The following is a 17,848-nucleotide window of genomic DNA, read 5'->3' on the forward strand; positions in this document are numbered from 1 at the left end:
TCACAGACATGACGGGCCAAATGGCTCCTTCCTGTATAATTCCATGAAATAAATTAATTGGCCTGGCCATCTAAACAGTATGTGATTAGAAAAGCTCCATTAACCCAAGACTAATCACTGCAGGAATAACCTGCATTTCTGTGGCACTCTCCATTAGTAGAAAGACAAAAAAATATTTTCTTTTATATATTGAAAGGCTAAAAACAGCATTGATGTGCAGGTGGACATGGATGGAGGATAGGGGGAGGAACAAGAGGTATAATATAGTGACCGGGGAAGATGGAGATAATCGTCATCAACCCCATTGCCAAACGGGGCAAACCTGGTCTTCAGCAGTGACATAAATTAGAATAATAACCCATTTTGCAGGTACTTGAAGATTGCTCTGCTGCTTAGTGAAGGAGATTGAGAAAACAGGTTATTGCCTTGATTTAATTATTCCAATAAATGTTGCGTCCTTCCAAAAGACTACGGTCTTTGCCTTACTTAGGAGCTAAGCTGTGGGCAGTTTCAGCGTGTTGCCGTCATTGCGCCACAGGAAGAAAAGCAAAGCAATGCCGCCCCCTGATGGTAACGAACAAAACCGCACGTTTGTGGATTTTATCACCATGATTCAAATTGCTTCAATCTGAAATGTCAATGGTCCCTTCCAAAACGTGCACACTGCGCCCCCCCCACACAGATGCTGCTCGACCTGCTGAGTTCCTCCAGCAGATTGTTTAGTGATCCGAACTCCAGTATCTGCAGTCTTATTTGCTTCTGGCTAAAGATGACTGAAAACGTTACCAAATTCTGATGTCTTGCTCCTCTGAAATACATGATTTGGATTTGTAGATCAATCCAATGAATAAAGGATTAACTCATTGATGTCATCACAATGAAGGCATGCCAGTGGCTCTAATTCTTCAGGAGTTTGAGGAAATTTGGTATGTAACCAAAGGTTCTTGCAAATTTCTGCAGATAATATTAAAACTGATTCTTATTCACCAGCATCCCCTTGATCTTTGTCTTTGTGTGGAGGAAATAGACACACTCTAGGAGAGAAAATGAACCTCATTAGATTCTGCCACAAATAATTGCCGGGATTCCGATGAGCATCTGAAGACATCAGTTTGACTGCAATCAGCGGCAACAGCAAAAATGTGCAAGGCAATAGCAAAAGGGACCAGTAGGTGGAACTAGAGAGTCACCCTGATGGATGGCCAGCAGGGACACAATAGAGCAAGTGGTCTCCTTCTGTGCAGTTGTATTCTATGATAAAAAGCTGGTGACACCAGTCAAACCTCCTGGTCCAACAGCTTGGTCAGGATTTCAGGAGCTTGAACCAACTCTCAGTCGTGCAGTGAAGGAGATGGGGAACCGGAAATGAAGCAGGCTGAGGGGAACTTGAGTCAAGGTCACTTCACATCAGCTGAGCAAAGCCGACCGATGTCATGCAGTTTCAAAGCAATGATTTAATTTGCAGATACATTGATTCTGAAATGATTGTTAAAATGAGTGTTGACAAGTAACCTATCTACGTCTAAAATACACCCTTCTCCAGCACAGGAAATGTCACCGGCCATAATCCTAAGGATGATGGCTGTGGTGTGCCCACCAATGAATATGCGGATCGGATTTTGTTAAAATCCTCTGCAGTATTGCTCAGCTGGATTGCCAATCACGTTGGTGAACGCTGCTATTCCACTGCAAGATGGTTTGTATGCTGTATTTCTTCTTCTGTCCGGTAACGTACTACTGGGAAGGCTTTCCATTGACAACAGGTTCTTACCACACAGCATACTGGAAAACAGAACTTCCTATGCCACTATCGCAACAGCACCATCTTGCTATGTCCTATTACTAAAATTGTAATTCAATGAAGTATGTTAAATGGCTTGAAACAATAGATACGTTTAGCTACCATACTCCAGCAACATGTGAACGTGCACTGCAAGCACTCTGCAGCACCGACCTTGTCGAAGGAAAGAAGCTGCTGCATTTACATAGCACCTTGTACGCTCCCTTCAGGATACTTCAAAAGCACTTTGTGCACTTTAGGGGAACATTGCACAGAAAGATTCACCAGGCTCACATTTATTTATTTATGAAGTGCCTCTCGCAATCACAAGATGTCTTAAACTGCCAGTGAGGTGCTTCTGAAGGTAATTATTTTAGTTTTTTATTTCGAGACTCAGCATGGTGACGAATGTGCGCTGTCCTATAAGCATCCAGGTAACCAATTAGCCTATTAACCCATATATCTTTGAGGAAACCAGAGTACCTCCAGGAAACCCACTCAGTCACAGGGAGAAAGGCAAACTCCTCACCGACAGCGGCGGAACTGAACCCTAGACAGTGGTGCTACAATAGTGTTACGCTAATCACTACACTGTGTCACAACTTCGCAAAATATGAACCATCACAGCTCTTGCTTCACAGCTGTAATACGCACAGTAAGAATGGGATAATCTGTTGACCAAGGGAGTAATATTGTCCAGAACATTGGGAATAACATGTCAGCTTGTCGAATAAACTCTTCTTAGTCTTCTAGCCAGGTACAGGTTTTGATTTTAACCAACATTTTGATGACAAAGTCTGCCATCTTCATCAAGGATGATACCTGGGCATGTCTAGCCCGGTGGTATTTATATCACCGTCATCCATCCCTGCCGATTGGTTAGTCATCATCCAATCAGGATTCTGCTGTCCTTCTTGTCCTCAAGAGAGTGTCATGCATTCTTTCTCATCTCTTGAGATAGGCCTTGGCTTAATGTCAGGTCAGACTGAGTGTAGCCCCACAATTGTTGCCCTCCTTCATTACTACATTAGAATGTCAGCATTGATGTTTATGCTGAGGCCTCAGGAGTTAACCTGAACCAAGGACTTTCTTAATCAGAAGTGAGTATATTCCCTCTAAGTTGCATGGGTCCTCCAAAAGGCCTCAATTTTGTTGTAGGGTTCGGAGGCTTGCGTGCCTCAAAGACCTGGAGAGCTATGTTGGCTGGAGTCAGGTCTTCATGCTTTGGATCTTGGTAGGGTCACCCATGCCAAACGGGTCAAAGGGTAGAGGCCAGACTAAGAGTGGGCCACCAGTCCTCCAGGTTCAGGGGTTCAGCTCAGGGCTAACGACCCTGACTGGTAAAACAAAATTGCTACGGAAACAGCAATGAAGAACCCTTCTACATCTGTGCGCGACAGTATTCCTGAGTCTCCGCCCAGGACTTGCACGACTGACAGTGGTGAAAACCGAGCCACAGGCACGGTGAAGGAAGCCCCAAACACCACCCGAGATGGAGGACCTTCACCGCAGCCCGAAATGCCAGTGGCGCAGTGGGCAGTAGGTAAGCGGTGTGGGTGCAGAGCCGCACAGTCACTGAAATGCTCCCGCGCACGTAGCCTTTGTTGCTGCACAGCTAGAGGAAGCTTACAAAACGTGAAAGATTTTCTTTGTTGTACTGTATTTCATTATACCAATTATTAAATAAAATCAAATGTCTGTGATTTTTCAATTTTCATTCTAAATATTCAAAGTATGCACGTTACAAAAAGATCATTTAAAGTGCCACATGGTTTTCGGGCCGTGTAGATAATGGTTGCTACTAACTCACATAGTCAGTACATGTTCATTGTTTGAGCTGAATTATGCCTGCATTCTTATAAAAGTTGATGTCAAGTATTAAATGATGTAAGTGAACCACTTGAACTTTGCTAATATAGTTTAATCCATTTGAACAGGTTGTTCGTTCTTCAGCCTTGTAACACATTATACTGTCATTTCCTGTTTCTGATCCAAATCTATCATCTGGAAATAGTAATCAACAAATTACCATTCACGTCTCATATCATTACTTATTACCTATTAAAAACACGAAACAACGCTGGGAGTCTGTTTCTGTCTTCCAGGCCAGCAGGCCCCATGGACATGTTTGTCAAGGTAATTATTCATGATTACTGCCCACGTGGAAAACCATCTTGTTCAATGAAAAGCAGCTGAACTCACCGCTTGCTGCAATCTAATCTACCCATAGTAAGCAGCCTAGTATCTTAACAAGCAGGAAATGAGCACCTAATCTGTATAAAATGAGTGGGGAATTCAGTAAGTCATACTCCGACATCTCAATCGGCAAGAGAACTCTGGTGAAAGAGTCTGACAGGATACGAATCCTGTGGGTGGTAGAGGAAAGGGAAGCTGCTACAATAAGGAAATGCAGGAGCCATCAAGCAAGACAGCAACAGGGAAGTGGAACTCACTCAGGCTGCTGTCACTACCACACAGAAACTCAGATTTCTACAGGAACACTTGACAGTGATGTTCAAGAAGTGTATGATCACGTGCTTCTTGGGAGAAGAAGCAGTAAAGGCGAAGATTATTTTCTAAGTGGGGAGAAAATTCAGGTATCAGGAGGCGCAAAGGGACTTGGGAATCCTCATGTGGGATTCCCTGAAGATTAACTTGCAGGTTGGGTCGGTGTTGAGGTAGGCAAGTGCAATGTTCCCATCCGTTTTAAGTGGACTAGAATATAAAGGCAAGGATGTAATGCGGCGGGTTTAAAAGACAGACTGGACTTGTGTATTGTGAGCACGTTTGAGCCGCTTGTCTGACACTGGAGCGGTCCCACAGGACATTCATAGGAACAAAACGGTACGAGGAGTGTTTGATGGCTCTCGGCCTATGCTGGCTGGAGTTTAGAAGAATGGGGTTGGGGAGGGGGTCTCATTGAAACCTAGCAAATTTTGAAAGGCCTTGATAGAGTGGATGTGGAGAGGATCTTTTCTATAGTGGGGGAGTTTAGGACCAGAGAGCACAGCCTCAAAATAGAGGGAAGTACCTTTAAGACAGAGATGAGGAGGAATTTCTTTAGCCAGAGGGTGGTGGAGGCCAAGTGGGAGGGATATTTAAATTAGAGGTTGATAGGTTCTTGATTAGTAAAGGTGTCAAAGGTTTATGGGCGAGAGGGGAGGCAAGGGAAAGCCATGATGGGCCAAATGGCCTAGTTCTGCTCCTATGTCTAAAGGTCTTGTGTGCTTTCATTCAAGCACACTGACCTTCTCTGATGTGGAAACATTTCCAATACCATTCACCAGGCTGAAGAAACCCAAGCCTTTGCCATGGGTGAACATTGCCCAGGGAGTATTTAAACATCTTCAGTGGTTAGAATCTGGACAACACACACAAAATGCTGGAGGGACTCTGTAGGCCAGGCAGTGTTTATGGAAAAAAGTACAGTCGACATTTCAGGCTGAAAACCTTCATCAGGACTGGGAAAAAATGATGAGGAGTCGGAGTAAGAAAGCGGGGGGAGGGGAGGAAGAACCACAAGGTGAGAGGTGAAACCGGGGGGGGGGGGGGTGGGGGGAGTAAAGAGCTGGGAAGTTGATTGGTGAAAGAGATACTGGGCTGGAGAAGGGGGAATCTGATAAGAGAGGACAAAAGGCCATGGAAGAAAGAAAAGGGGTGAGGAGCACCAGAGGGAGGTGATGGGCAGGCAAGGAGATAAGGTGAGAGAGAGAGAAAGGAATGGGGGAATAGAGAAGGGAGGGGCATTACCAGAAGTTTGAGAAATTGATGTTCATACAATCCAGTTGGAGGCTACCCAGATGGAATATAATATGTTGCTCCTCCAACCTGAGTGTGGCCTCAGCGTGACAGTAGAGGAAGCTGTTGATGGACATGTCAGAATGGGAATGGGAAAAGGAATTAAAATGGGTGGGCACTGGGAGGTCCCTCTTTTTCTGGGTAGGTGGTTGGCAAAGCAGTCTCCCAATCTACGCCAGGTCTTACCGATATACAGAAGGTCACACCGGGAGCACCAGACACGGTATATGACCCCAACAGACTCCCAGGTGAAGTGTTGCCTCACCTGGAAGGACGGTTTGGAGCCCTGAATGGTAGTGAGTGAGGAGGTGTAGGGGCAGGTGTTTCACTTGTTCCCCTTGCAAGGATAAGTGCCAGGAGGGAGATCGGTGGAGCAGGATGAGAAGTTACAGAGAATTATGTGCTGAACATGGAGGCTACTGGGGTGGTAGGGGATAACAGGAACCCTATCCCTGGTAGGGTGGCAGGAGGATGGGGTAAGAATAGACATGTATGAAATGGAAGAGATGCGGTTGAGGGCTGCATTGATGGTGGAGGAAGGGAATCCCCTTTATTTGAAGAAGGAGAACATCTTCATTCTGGAATGAAAAGCTTCATCCTGCGAGCGGATGCAGTGAAGATGGAGGAATTGAGAGAAGAGGGTTGGCATTTTTGCAGGTAACAGGGTGGGAAGAAGTACAGTCCAGGTAGCTGTGAGAGTCAGTGAGTTTGTAATGGACATCAGAAGATAAGCTGTCTCCAGAGATAGAGGCAGACAGATCGAGAAAGGTTGGGGGTGGTGGTGCTGGAAATGGACCAGGCAAATTTGAGGGCAGCTGGACCCTCTGCAGATTTTTTTCTTGTTTGTACTTGGAATCTGGAATCCACTTCCTGAGGAGGTGGCGGAGGCAGATACTTTCAGAACTTGTAAGACTGTTTTGGAAAGCACCTGAATTAGCAAGAAGGCTACAAACCTAATGCAGAGAAATGAGTTTAGTATAAATTTGTTTAAAGGATGTGCTGCACATTTGTGTGCTTTACAACTCTGACTCTATTGGTCAAGAGGATTCTTGATATCCTTCTGAAATATGAATGTCTGCAAAAATTCATTTTCATCCTACTTCATCTACAACAGGGGTTCCTAACCTGCTTTTATGCCATGGACCAATACCATTAAGCAAGTGGTCCACGGTTCTCCAGTTGGGAACTTCTGAATACGATGGCATGCACACCATAATCTTACTCAGCAGGTTCACAACAGACCAAATCTCGGTGTAAAATGGTGTCACGTAGGGAAGCGCTATTCCCCAGCAACTCCTTTGGCTGCACCTCATCTCCCACAAGCTTCCCACTGGGCAGAGAGCTAATCTGAAAGACAAATCTGAAACTTTTCGATTTGTAGCACCCATGGCCCAAGCTCACTTGGTCAGTGGACTTGTAAATGTCAGAAAGGTGACATTTACATTTGCACACGTTTGGAACCCAAGCTCCTAGTCGTGGTCAACAAATTGGCCCTTGCAGATTCAACACCTTCAAAATGAAGGTCTCCTACCAACCTGTCCTACTGTACAACGTCACCCCAGTAATACAGGTCCAAGATGAGTCTCTGGGAACATGGACCACTTCCCTTGTCTGGAAACCACTTGTTGGTGAAGACCAACATTGGTGACAAAATTCACCACAACCAATTGCTGAATCATTGAAGGCTGAGACTGATGAATCAAGGGTTATGGGGATCAGGTAGAAGAGGGGAGCTGAGGCCAACTTTTAGATCAACTGTGATCTTATCAAATAGCAGAGCAGCCTGGAGGAGCTGAATGATGTATTCCTGCTGCTATTTCCTCAGTTCTTATTTCCTTATGTAAATGTATAACCATAAGCTGTTCACATTATACTTGGCATATCAAGTTTCTTGACCCTATTAATACCATGTGCATGAGTCAGGAAGGTCTACTGTTTCCCATATGCATGAACGAAATTCCACATTGGTAGAAGCCTCTCCCCTCCAGTGTTGTTCGAAGGTATGGCAGGCAGCCAATCCAAGCCCTGCCTCCCATTACCTCGTCCTCACTCATTGTGTGAGGTTGCTCCTACTGGAGGCATCCTAGAAGAGCACAAGCCAAGGAAGTTCACCAGTCGATTCCTTGGGATGAAGGGTTGCTTTCTGATGAAAGGTCAAGTCATTTGCATTTGTACTCACTGGAGTTTCAAAGAATGAGTGATGATCTGTCAAACATTTGCACGGGAATAGCAGGAGCATAGACCGCAGCTCTGCGGCATTTGGCACCCAGATATGTTGTCCTTGATAAGAATAGAAGCCACATAATCAAATCTCAAGCATTGCCATTGTCAGATATCAGAATGCTCTCAATACCATTACATCATGTACTTCTAGATTTATAAAGTCCTAGGTTGTTAATTTAATCTTCACCATAGGACAGAGCTGTATTAGGGTATGAAGTACATAATCAGTGTTGATAACAAAATCACTGTGCATACACAAAATAATTTCTCAAAATGTGTGCGTGGCTCCCTGCTAGCAGTCTATATTAAACTGTGCCTCGCGTCTACACAGAAATCACAGTGCCTAACCTTTCAATACCAGTTTCCATGGTTACCTTTACTATTGAATAAAATCTATTAGTAACCTGATTTTAAAAAAACAGTGATTCAGGGTAATTATCCCTGCCTGGAGTAAGAGCATGGAATACAGGAGAGACCGGGATTCCTGATCTCCACATCCCACTCTGCCAAATGAGCCAGACACCTGATCTAGGGAGAACACTGAGAATAAGGTATGTTATAAATTCCATATGAAGCACAGTTGGACTCATCTTCAGATGCCACAGTGGCACTGCGGGCTTCATCTGTATTCACTCCATGTCATTGACTGGGAAGCCCAAACACAAACAGGAGCAGAACTGGGCCATTTGGCCCATGAAGTGAGCTTCACTATTTGACATGGCTGATTTATTACTCATTCCAACACCATTCTCCTGCCTTCCACGTGTAACATTACTGAGCGAGGACAGGACCAGGGCCATTGTACGTTAACCCTTTTATGAAATCCAGGAGGTACACTTCCTGTAAAACTGCTCCAGAATGACTTCTGGCAATAGGAACCTTGCTTGAGCACATGAGTAAAGTGCTTGATGAAACTTCTGATGGCAGCCTGGAAAATGCAAAGCTCATGACACTCCTGTCCATGACCCAACCACTTTGCTGCAAAAGGATGGCTCAGAAGTCCGGCATTGGGACTGGATTATTACTGGAATGGGCTTTACTATTGTCATATGTACCGAGATACAGTGAAAAGTTGGTCTTGCACACATACCATGCCCGCAGCTTACTACCCTAACCCATACGTCTTTGGAATTGGAAGGAAACTGGAGTGACTAGAGGAAACTCACACATACATAGTCCTTAGGGACGGTGGCGAGATCTGAACCCCGATCCTACAGCCGGTGCCGTAAAGCGTACACTAATCCCCAAGCTGTCGTGCCTCAGGTAAACCGGTAACAATATAGAATAAAGTGCAACAGCTAGAGAGAAACTGCAGTGCAGTTAAACGATACAGTGCAAGATCTCAACGAGGTAGATTGTGAGGTCAGAGTCCAACTTATTGCACTAGAGAACTATTTAATTGTCTTAAAAGAGCAGGGTCGAAGCTGTCCTTGAGCCTAGCAGTACACAGTAAATGAGAAATACCATGGAGCACACACAAAATGCTGGAGGAGCAGCATCTGTAGAAAAAAGTACAATTGACATTTTGGGCCGAGACCCTTCAGCAGGACTGGAGAAAAAAAAAAGATGAGGAGTAGATTTAAAAGGTGGGAGGAGAGGAGAGAGAAACACAAGGTCATAGGTAAAACCGGGAGGGGGAGGAATGAAGTAAAAAAAAACTGGGAAGTTGCCTCCCCGTCGTTCTCCTCCCCCCCTTTCCTTTCTTCCATGGCCTTCTGTCCTCTCCTATCAGACTCTCCCTTCTCTAGCCCTGTACGTTTTTCACCAATCAACTGCTGAGTTCCCCCAGAATTTTGAGTGTGTTGCTTTGGATTTCTATCATCTGCAGATTCTCTCTCGTTTGTGAGAAATAACAGGGAACTGGAGATGAATTACTGTCTGTACAGACTGAACAGCGATGGGGTGGGATCACGGTCTATGACAAAAGATTGCTAGAACGGTCCTGGAGAGCATACACATCGCCTTGGAATCGGAAGCTTTTTACTCTAGCCCCTGTTCATCTTGGATAGTGACAAGACAACTTGGTTGGCCGAGAGAGTATTGGATATGTCGATCCTACTGCGCTGAACAATAAACTAAGAGCCTCACTGCAGGAATTGTACTCTGCATGAAAAGGCCAGAAGGACACTGTCAGCCTGGTCGTCTACACCAGGGTGATTTGACACTCAAGTTATTAAATGCAGCAGGTGCAAATCTTGGTGTTAGCCCTGCTGGCAAAGGGCAAACCAAAGTAAATCAAAGTCATGAGTTTATTGTCATATTCACAAGTAAAATATTACAAACCAAAACAAAGTCCATCGCAGTGCAAAGTGGTCAAAGTGTTGCTCCAGTGAGGTACTGATTAGGGTTGACATTCAGGCTCAACAGTTGATTAGAACTCTTAAATCATTTATTTTGCATCATTATCTGCAATATCTCTATGGAAATAAAATGTGTCACTTGCAAACGATCATTCTCTCCACATACCTGCGCCCTTCTGTGGGCTGTCCGGATTTCAATGGAGTCGGCACTCTGTGGCATCTTTGTGAAGAGCGGTGGCAAGTTGTGAGCTGAGCCAGCCTGCGTGCAGTCCACGTAGAGCTTGGCCATCGCAGGCCCTTGCTGCAACCCCTTTATCTGCAGGAGGACAGCGTGACGCTTCCCATCAGCCAGATGAATGTTGTGAAATGTGGTCACCTGTGGCTTCCCGTCGTTTTTCAAGTATCGGATGCTGACTGTGAACAGAGGCAAAGGATATTTGAAGACACATGCCAGTGAAACTAGCTCTGTACTAATCATTCTGGAGATGTTGAGGTGACTGCCAGGGTGAGCAATTCTTAACCTCCCTAAATTTCCCTTGAAATTCCATGGTTTGCTGGATAATTAATAACACTGTTGTGGGATTGGAATCACAGACAGGCTCGATTGAGTAATGATGGCATATTGCCTCCCTACAGGGCCTCGGTGGGATTTTACAGCTATCTGTGGTTTCTTGGTAATTATTATTGACAGTATCTTTTCAAATTTATTTCATGTCATTCATTTTACTGAACTTAAATTCCTTAGTTGCCAAGGTGAGGTACAAACACACGTCTCCCAGATCTTTACTGCTAGCCTCTGGATTACTAGTCCAGTAATAGAATCAGGACTGATAAGACTGGAGTGTAAAATCTCAGATTTCTGTCTAATAGATTGAAAGATGTTTGGAATTGGAGAATTGGGAAAGGGTCAGTTACAATCTTCTTCATTGGCAAAGCAGGCACAAGGGTATAACTGGCCCATTCCTGCATTAAGACTCTTGTTCTGAACATCAAAACTGTAAGTTCAATGCAAGCTCAAAGTTGTAGCGTTTCCCCTGGAGGGTGATGAGGGGAGAGTCAGTAACGCTGATTCACTGTAAGTATGTACAAGAAGCTGTAGGTGGAATGGGCAGTGCTGGGAAGGGACTAGTGAAATTAATCCCCACTGTGGAAACAAGTAATTAGAGAACAGACTGAGTATGCGATGAAACAGTTGCCCCTGGGAAAAGAGTGATGGATCCATTGGAGAATGTGCAGAATTGAATACCAGGTACCAGAGGTTGATCTGCAGGGGAATCAAGCAGGAATGATGGTAAGAAAGCTAGAAATTGAATCACTATTGATGGAGTGATGGATTAGGGAAGAAAAGCAAATGAAAGAACATGACTGGATAACGAGAAGGAAAAAATAGAAATGTCAATGGCACGTGGGAGATCAAAAAAATAGAAAAGGAAGTTTAGTTCTGAATAAATAACCAGTAGATCCATATAAATAGGCAAGAATTTGATTTTAGTATTTGAGCTTCATAATTAATGTTGAAAGATTGTCACACATTTACAGATGTGATCTCTCAGAGGAGATGGGAAACCAATGCCCAATCACGTTTTAGTGGTTCAGGTATGCAAAAGAAGATCCACGGCTACACTTCAGAAACTAGCCAACAGAACAGATTAAATGGCCATTCAGTACTTTGTTGTTTTTGGGATTACCCTGTCTCAGACCAGAAATCCAAAAGCTGAACAAAATAAATTAAAAATTGGGACAATTGTTTCCAGTCTAATAATTCCTACCAATAAAAGGGTTAGTCAATCATCAGAAAACATTCTAAATCAAATAGAATCTAACAGTGATTGACTTACAAATGATACTTGGGGCAAGAAGTTAAAGTATTCTTCATTCAATGCAGTATCCTATGGAAAAATAAGGAATAGTCACTGCATCTACCCAACTCAAGCTGTTTCATGTGTTGTATTTCAGAATTTTATTCAATCTTTCTATTAAATCTCTTTAGTATAAGCTACATAACATTCTTTGACCTGGGGCACAACTGTTGGCTGTTCTACCATTACAGCCTTGAGTACTACACTAAATATGTATGTCATTACATAGATGATCCGAGTGGAAGTTAGTAAAACCAACCTATCAAGAGGTCTAGAGACACAAGATTCTTGAAACTTGAGAATTCAGTGTTCATGCCATTGGGTATGGATAACACAGACAGAATGTAAGATGAAAGGCAGATGGTCACAATGGAGTACCTGGTAAGACACTGAAAAGCCTGTGCCAAACAACTGGCAGGAATATTCAAGGACATTTTCAACCTCTCACTGCTCTGGGCGGAAGTTCCCACTTGCTTCAAAAAGGCAACAATTATACCAGTTACTAATAAGAATAATGTGGGCTGTCTTGATGACTATCGCCTGGTAGCACTCACATCGACAGTGACGAAATGCTTTGAGAGGTTGGTCATGACTAGAATGAACTCTTGCCTCAGCAAGGACCTGGACCCATTGCAATTTGCTTATCGCCACAGTAGGTCAATGACAGATGCAATCTCAATGGCTCTCCACACGGCTTTAGACCACTTGGACAACACAAACACCTATGTCAGGATGCTGTTCATTGACTATAACTCAGCATTTAATACCATCATTCCCACAATCCTGATTGAGAAGTTGCAGAACCTAGGCCTCTGTACCTCCCTCTCCAACTGGATCCTTGACTTCCTGACTGGAAGACCACAGTCTATGTGGATTGATGATAACATATCCTCCTTGCTGACGATCACACCTCAAGGGTGATCTCTCTATATACGTATGACTGTGTGGCTAAGCATAGCTCAAATACCATCTATAAGTTTGCTGACGATACAACCATTGTTGGTAGAATCTCAGGTGGTGACAAAAGGGCGTACAGGAGTGAGATATGCCAACTAGTGGAGTAGTCCCGCAGCAACAACCTGGCACTCAACGTCAGTAAGACAAAAGAGCTGATTGTGGACTTCAGGAAGGGTAAGACGAAGGAACACATACCAATCCTCACAGAGGGATCAGAAGTGGAGAGAGTGAGAAGTTTCAAGTTCCTGGGTGTCAAGATCTCTGAGGATCTAACCTGGTCCCAACATATCGATGTAGTTATAAAGAAGGCAAGACAGCAACTATACTTTATTAGGAGTTTGAAGAGATTTGGCATGTCAACAAGTACTCTCAAAAACTTCTATAGTTGTACTGTAGAAAGCATTCTGACAGGCCACATCACTGTCTGGTATGGAGGGACTACGGCACAGGACCGAAAGAAGCTGCAGAAGGTTGTAAATCTAGTCAGCTCCATCTTGGGCACTAGCCTACAAAATACCCAGGACATCTTTAGGAAGTGGTGTCTGAGAAAGGCAGCGTCCATTATTAAAGACCTCCAGCACCCAGGGCATGGCCTTTTCGCACTGTTACCATCAGGGAGGAGGTACAGAAGCCTGAAGGCACACACTCAGTGATTCAGGAACAGCTTCTTCCCCTCTGCCATGCAATTCCTAAATGGACGTTGAATCTTTGGACACTACCTCCCTTTTAAAAAAAATATACAGTATTTCTGTTTTTGCACATTTTAAAAAATCTATTCAATATATGTAATTGATTTACTTGTTTATTATTATCTTTAAATTTTATTTATTATTATTTTTCTCTGCTAGATTATGTATTGCATTGAACTGCTGCTGCTAAGTTAACAAATTTCACGTCTCATGCCAGTGATAATAAACCCAATTCTGAATCTGATTCTGTTCCTCTAGTTTTTCTCTCCCCTTTGTCCCTTTTCTGAACTATATATTTTTCTTACACTCACCCCAGCACCCATCGTCCTTTTCCTTTCCCCTTGTCCAACCTCTCCATCTGCCCGACATCCACACAATCCTTCCAGTGGTTCCCTAACCATTGTTCCCATCTGCCACACCCCCACCACCCTTACTTGATCCAATCTGCATCTTCCTCATCTAGCAAATTCCATCATCTTCACCCCTATCCATCATCTGCCACCTATCACCTCCCAACTTCTGTCACTATTTCTACTCTACCTTCCTTCATTTGCCTGTAACTCTCTTCCCCCTCACCCGGATCCATCGCTTCTCCCCGCATTTTTTAATGTACTGGCTACCTTCCCTCGCACTGTTGATGAAGGACCTCAGCCCAAAATGTGGACTCTCCACTTCCCTTCACACGTGCTGCCTGACCCACTGAAATCCCCCACCATCTTGCTTTCTGATATCCTGAGGTCTGTTCAAGTAATCTAAAGAAATAAATTATATCAAATCTTCTCCGGCATTCCTCGGATTTTACACAAATGTTTTAGTATGTCTGCATGAAGATTTGCTTTCCTCAGCAAGACTAACATATGATGAATTTGCCATGGCTACCCACACAGACTAAGAGCACACGTAATGTTAGTGGGGAGCAGTTCCTGTTACACACCAGTGCTGAACACGTGTAATATAGATCCTCCAAATTATCCAGGTGTTAGGCAGAATGAGAATTTCTATTCCAAAGAGTCTGAAATAGTTAATTTTAGTCTGGATCAGGTCCTGACTCCATCTGGCTAACCCTGCACGCATTCTACAGCAAATGCAAAAACCCTTTGAAATATCTGCACTTCTCCAATTCTGGCCTCTTGAGCATCTCCGACCTTAATTGTTCTACCATTGATAGCCATGTGTTCAGCTGTCGAGACTCTACAATTCCCTCTGGAAAGCTCTTGAATGAAGATGAAATACTGTATTTATAGCGATGTATATGAAACCCATCTAAGTTTGCTTCTTTTGAACTATAGCAGCCACAAAGTAAATATTGTGTGAAACTCTTTGAGGCGTATTTCAGTAATGTGATGATGTGCTAAATAAGTGAAAGTCAGTTTATTTCTCCCTCACCATTTTTAAAGTGCTTGGATCAGAGTTTCCACATACCAGCATGGAGGGGAATAGAGGCTTGCTGCACTATAAACCTGCACCTGAACTGAAATTATTCTTGGACCAGCTTGTTTCAATGAGATAAATTTCATCATTTCCTGGGCACCTGCCAAAGGACTGCTCAGTAGCAACGTACTGCAGCTTGGGGTTTGGTTACTTGGTAGACTGATGGTCCCGTGCAAACTATCAGTGTCCAACCTACTTAACATCAGTTCTGCTCACAAAATGACACTGACTGACAGCAGGGGTTTGGGGGGGGGGGGGTGGTGTGTGGCGCTGTGAGATAGTTCTTCTCTAATGGAAGGGGATGCACAGAGGGAAAAATAGTGGGGAGGGGACAAAAATGTTAGATCTCAACATTTGCCGTGGACAATGATGTTTGCAGAGGTATCAATCAACAGCAGGCTACCAATAGTTCATTCATTGATACAAAATGTGGAACTCAACACAAGGTAAAAGTGATCCTGTATGGGCCAGTACAGTATGCTGGTGAAGAAATGGCTGTTGCTATGTTTGCAAAAGCGCTTGGCCCAAAATATTTCACACAACCATACTGGTAAGAAATTTAAGATTCCTTCACCCTAATTTCACTGAAAGCACTTGTCTCCAGACTTTGTATGGACATTTTTACATTGAAGTAGATAGTGGGCAGGAGTACTGCTGCTGGTATTGAAATACCCGTGAGAACTGTAGCAATGGCTACTTCAGAAGAAAAATCAACACGTGCTTTTTTTCTCTCCACAGGCACCATCAAACTTACCGACTGTATCCAGCATTCTCAGTTTTATCTTTAACAAGAAAGGCCACTGGACATCTTTGCAGGATTTCAGCACGTGATCGTATACCCAATTATTTTCAGCTACATTAATGATGTTCCATTGATCATGTCAGACATGGGTCTGTTTATCTCTCCAGTACAGTTGCACTCCCTTAAACAATGGACTTTTCCTTACAAACCAAACAATTTCCATATTTGGGTCAATTTGTGACAAGTATTATCTGAGTCAGCAAGTCAAAATTCAGTGCTAATGTAATCAGCCCAAACTCTTGCCCCTTAACACTTAACCACATTTCTACCACTAACTCCAACACTATTCACAGCTGGTCAAAGGCAGGTTTCCTGAAGTATGTCATAGGCAGAGTATAAGCTCCCACTACCTAGTAAATGCTCCCAATGGTGTGAATTCCAATAGTCTCTGACTACCAAGTCCAACTCTGGTCTGGACATGAGGCTTAGCTACTAAGCCCGGTAGAACCGTTTCTACTGACAGCAGAAGGGGCAAAGGCGGGCTACTGGTGCCTTAAAACCAGTTGCTTCACGCAGATGGGGCTCTTCAACTGTGGTTGGCAGCTCATCTAGGAGAAGGAAAACTCTGATCTCAAACCTCCACTGCCTTGCAGCTCTATACACTCACGGAGAAGACTTTGGGAGTAAAATTTGAACGCAGAGTCCCTAAGGCAATCCTACGTTGAGTACAACACTGACTGGCAACTCCTGTGACACCACTGGTGCCAAACTTTATTGGTGTCTGCCCCTCCTTTGGACTCACCAACCTCATGCAGAGGGGTCTCTGCTGCATGGGCCCCATGTGGTACTGGCCTGTGTATCACGTAGACAGCTAGAATGCAGATCCATGGTCAACCCCAGGAACAGTGGGCCTCACAAAGACAGGGGGCTCTGCAGTTAGAAATGAACTCTTAACTTCCATGAACCATTCCGTCACCAACAAGGCAAGTATCAGGAATGCAATGCTGTTTCTGCAGCCACAACTAAGAAAGCCAACACCATTCTGGACAAGGTATTTAATTCCCCAGCCTAACATGCACTCCTTACAGCATCAGCACTGTGTGGCCACAGTGCACGTTATTTACAGGATGCAGTGCAACATTTCACTGAAACATCATGGTGGTATCTCCTAAATCTGCGGCTTCCGCCATGTATCTGTTCACCATGGCCATCAGCTTAAGCTTTTAATTTCATTTTATTTTAACTCCCCTTCCCATTCCCACACTGACCTGTCCATCCTCAGACTTCTCCACAGCTACAGAGAGGTCAAATGTCATCTAAACAACATCTGAAATTCTATATAGGTTGCTTAAAACTAAAGAGGTATTAGTACTGAATTTTTCAGTTTCAGACAGCACACACACCTCTGGAGTGGAGCTCTCCTCCTAGACACACCTCCCACACACTCACCTTTCTTCTCCTATCGCTCATTCCTTCTCACCTACCTGCCCATCATCCCCTCTGTATCTGGTTCCACCTATCACCTAGCAACCTCTCTCCCACCTCCCTCCCCCCTACAAAGTGGCAATCTTTCTTTTTCCTTTGCAGGCCAGATGCAGAAACTTGACCTATAATGTCTCACCTCCACAGATGCTGCATGACCTTCCAGCATTTTGTTTTTGTTCTAGATTTCAGCATCTGCCGTCTCTCCTGTATTTAAGGAAGTATTAAGATCTCTAGTTTCCCTTCCAAATTGTATGCCATTCCAGACAGTGTCATGCATTATCACTCAACAATGCCAGATTGAAAAGCTGGGACTCTGTTTAACAGAACAATAAAAGCACCTTCATTATATAAACTTGAAAGACCTACAGTACATTTTTGATGGACAGCCAGGACATGTCCCAATATGTTTTTAATTACTGAAGTATTTTGTATTGCAGTTATTATTATAATGTTGGAACTGGATAGCCAATTTATACTGTATATAGCAAATTCCCACAGAATAAGCAATGTTGTACTGATTAAACAATCTGTTCTGGAGATGTCAGATAAATATTATTCAGAACACAGGGGTGAACAAACCCATT

General features: G+C 43.8%; 1 protein-coding gene across 1 annotated transcript in view; it reads right to left on the minus strand.

Moving 5' to 3' along the window:
• thbs4a (thrombospondin 4a) overlaps positions 1-17,848 on the minus strand; it is a 151,573-nt gene that overhangs the window by 119,013 nt on the left and 14,712 nt on the right. The window contains exon 3 of the mRNA XM_073048211.1: positions 10,268-10,515. Coding sequence (XP_072904312.1) covers positions 10,268-10,515 — 248 coding nt within the window. The remainder of the gene's footprint in view (positions 1-10,267; positions 10,516-17,848) is intronic.

This window comes from Hemitrygon akajei, chromosome 6, assembly GCF_048418815.1.
Source record: "Hemitrygon akajei chromosome 6, sHemAka1.3, whole genome shotgun sequence".
Classification (NCBI taxonomy): Eukaryota; Metazoa; Chordata; class Chondrichthyes; order Myliobatiformes; family Dasyatidae; genus Hemitrygon; species Hemitrygon akajei.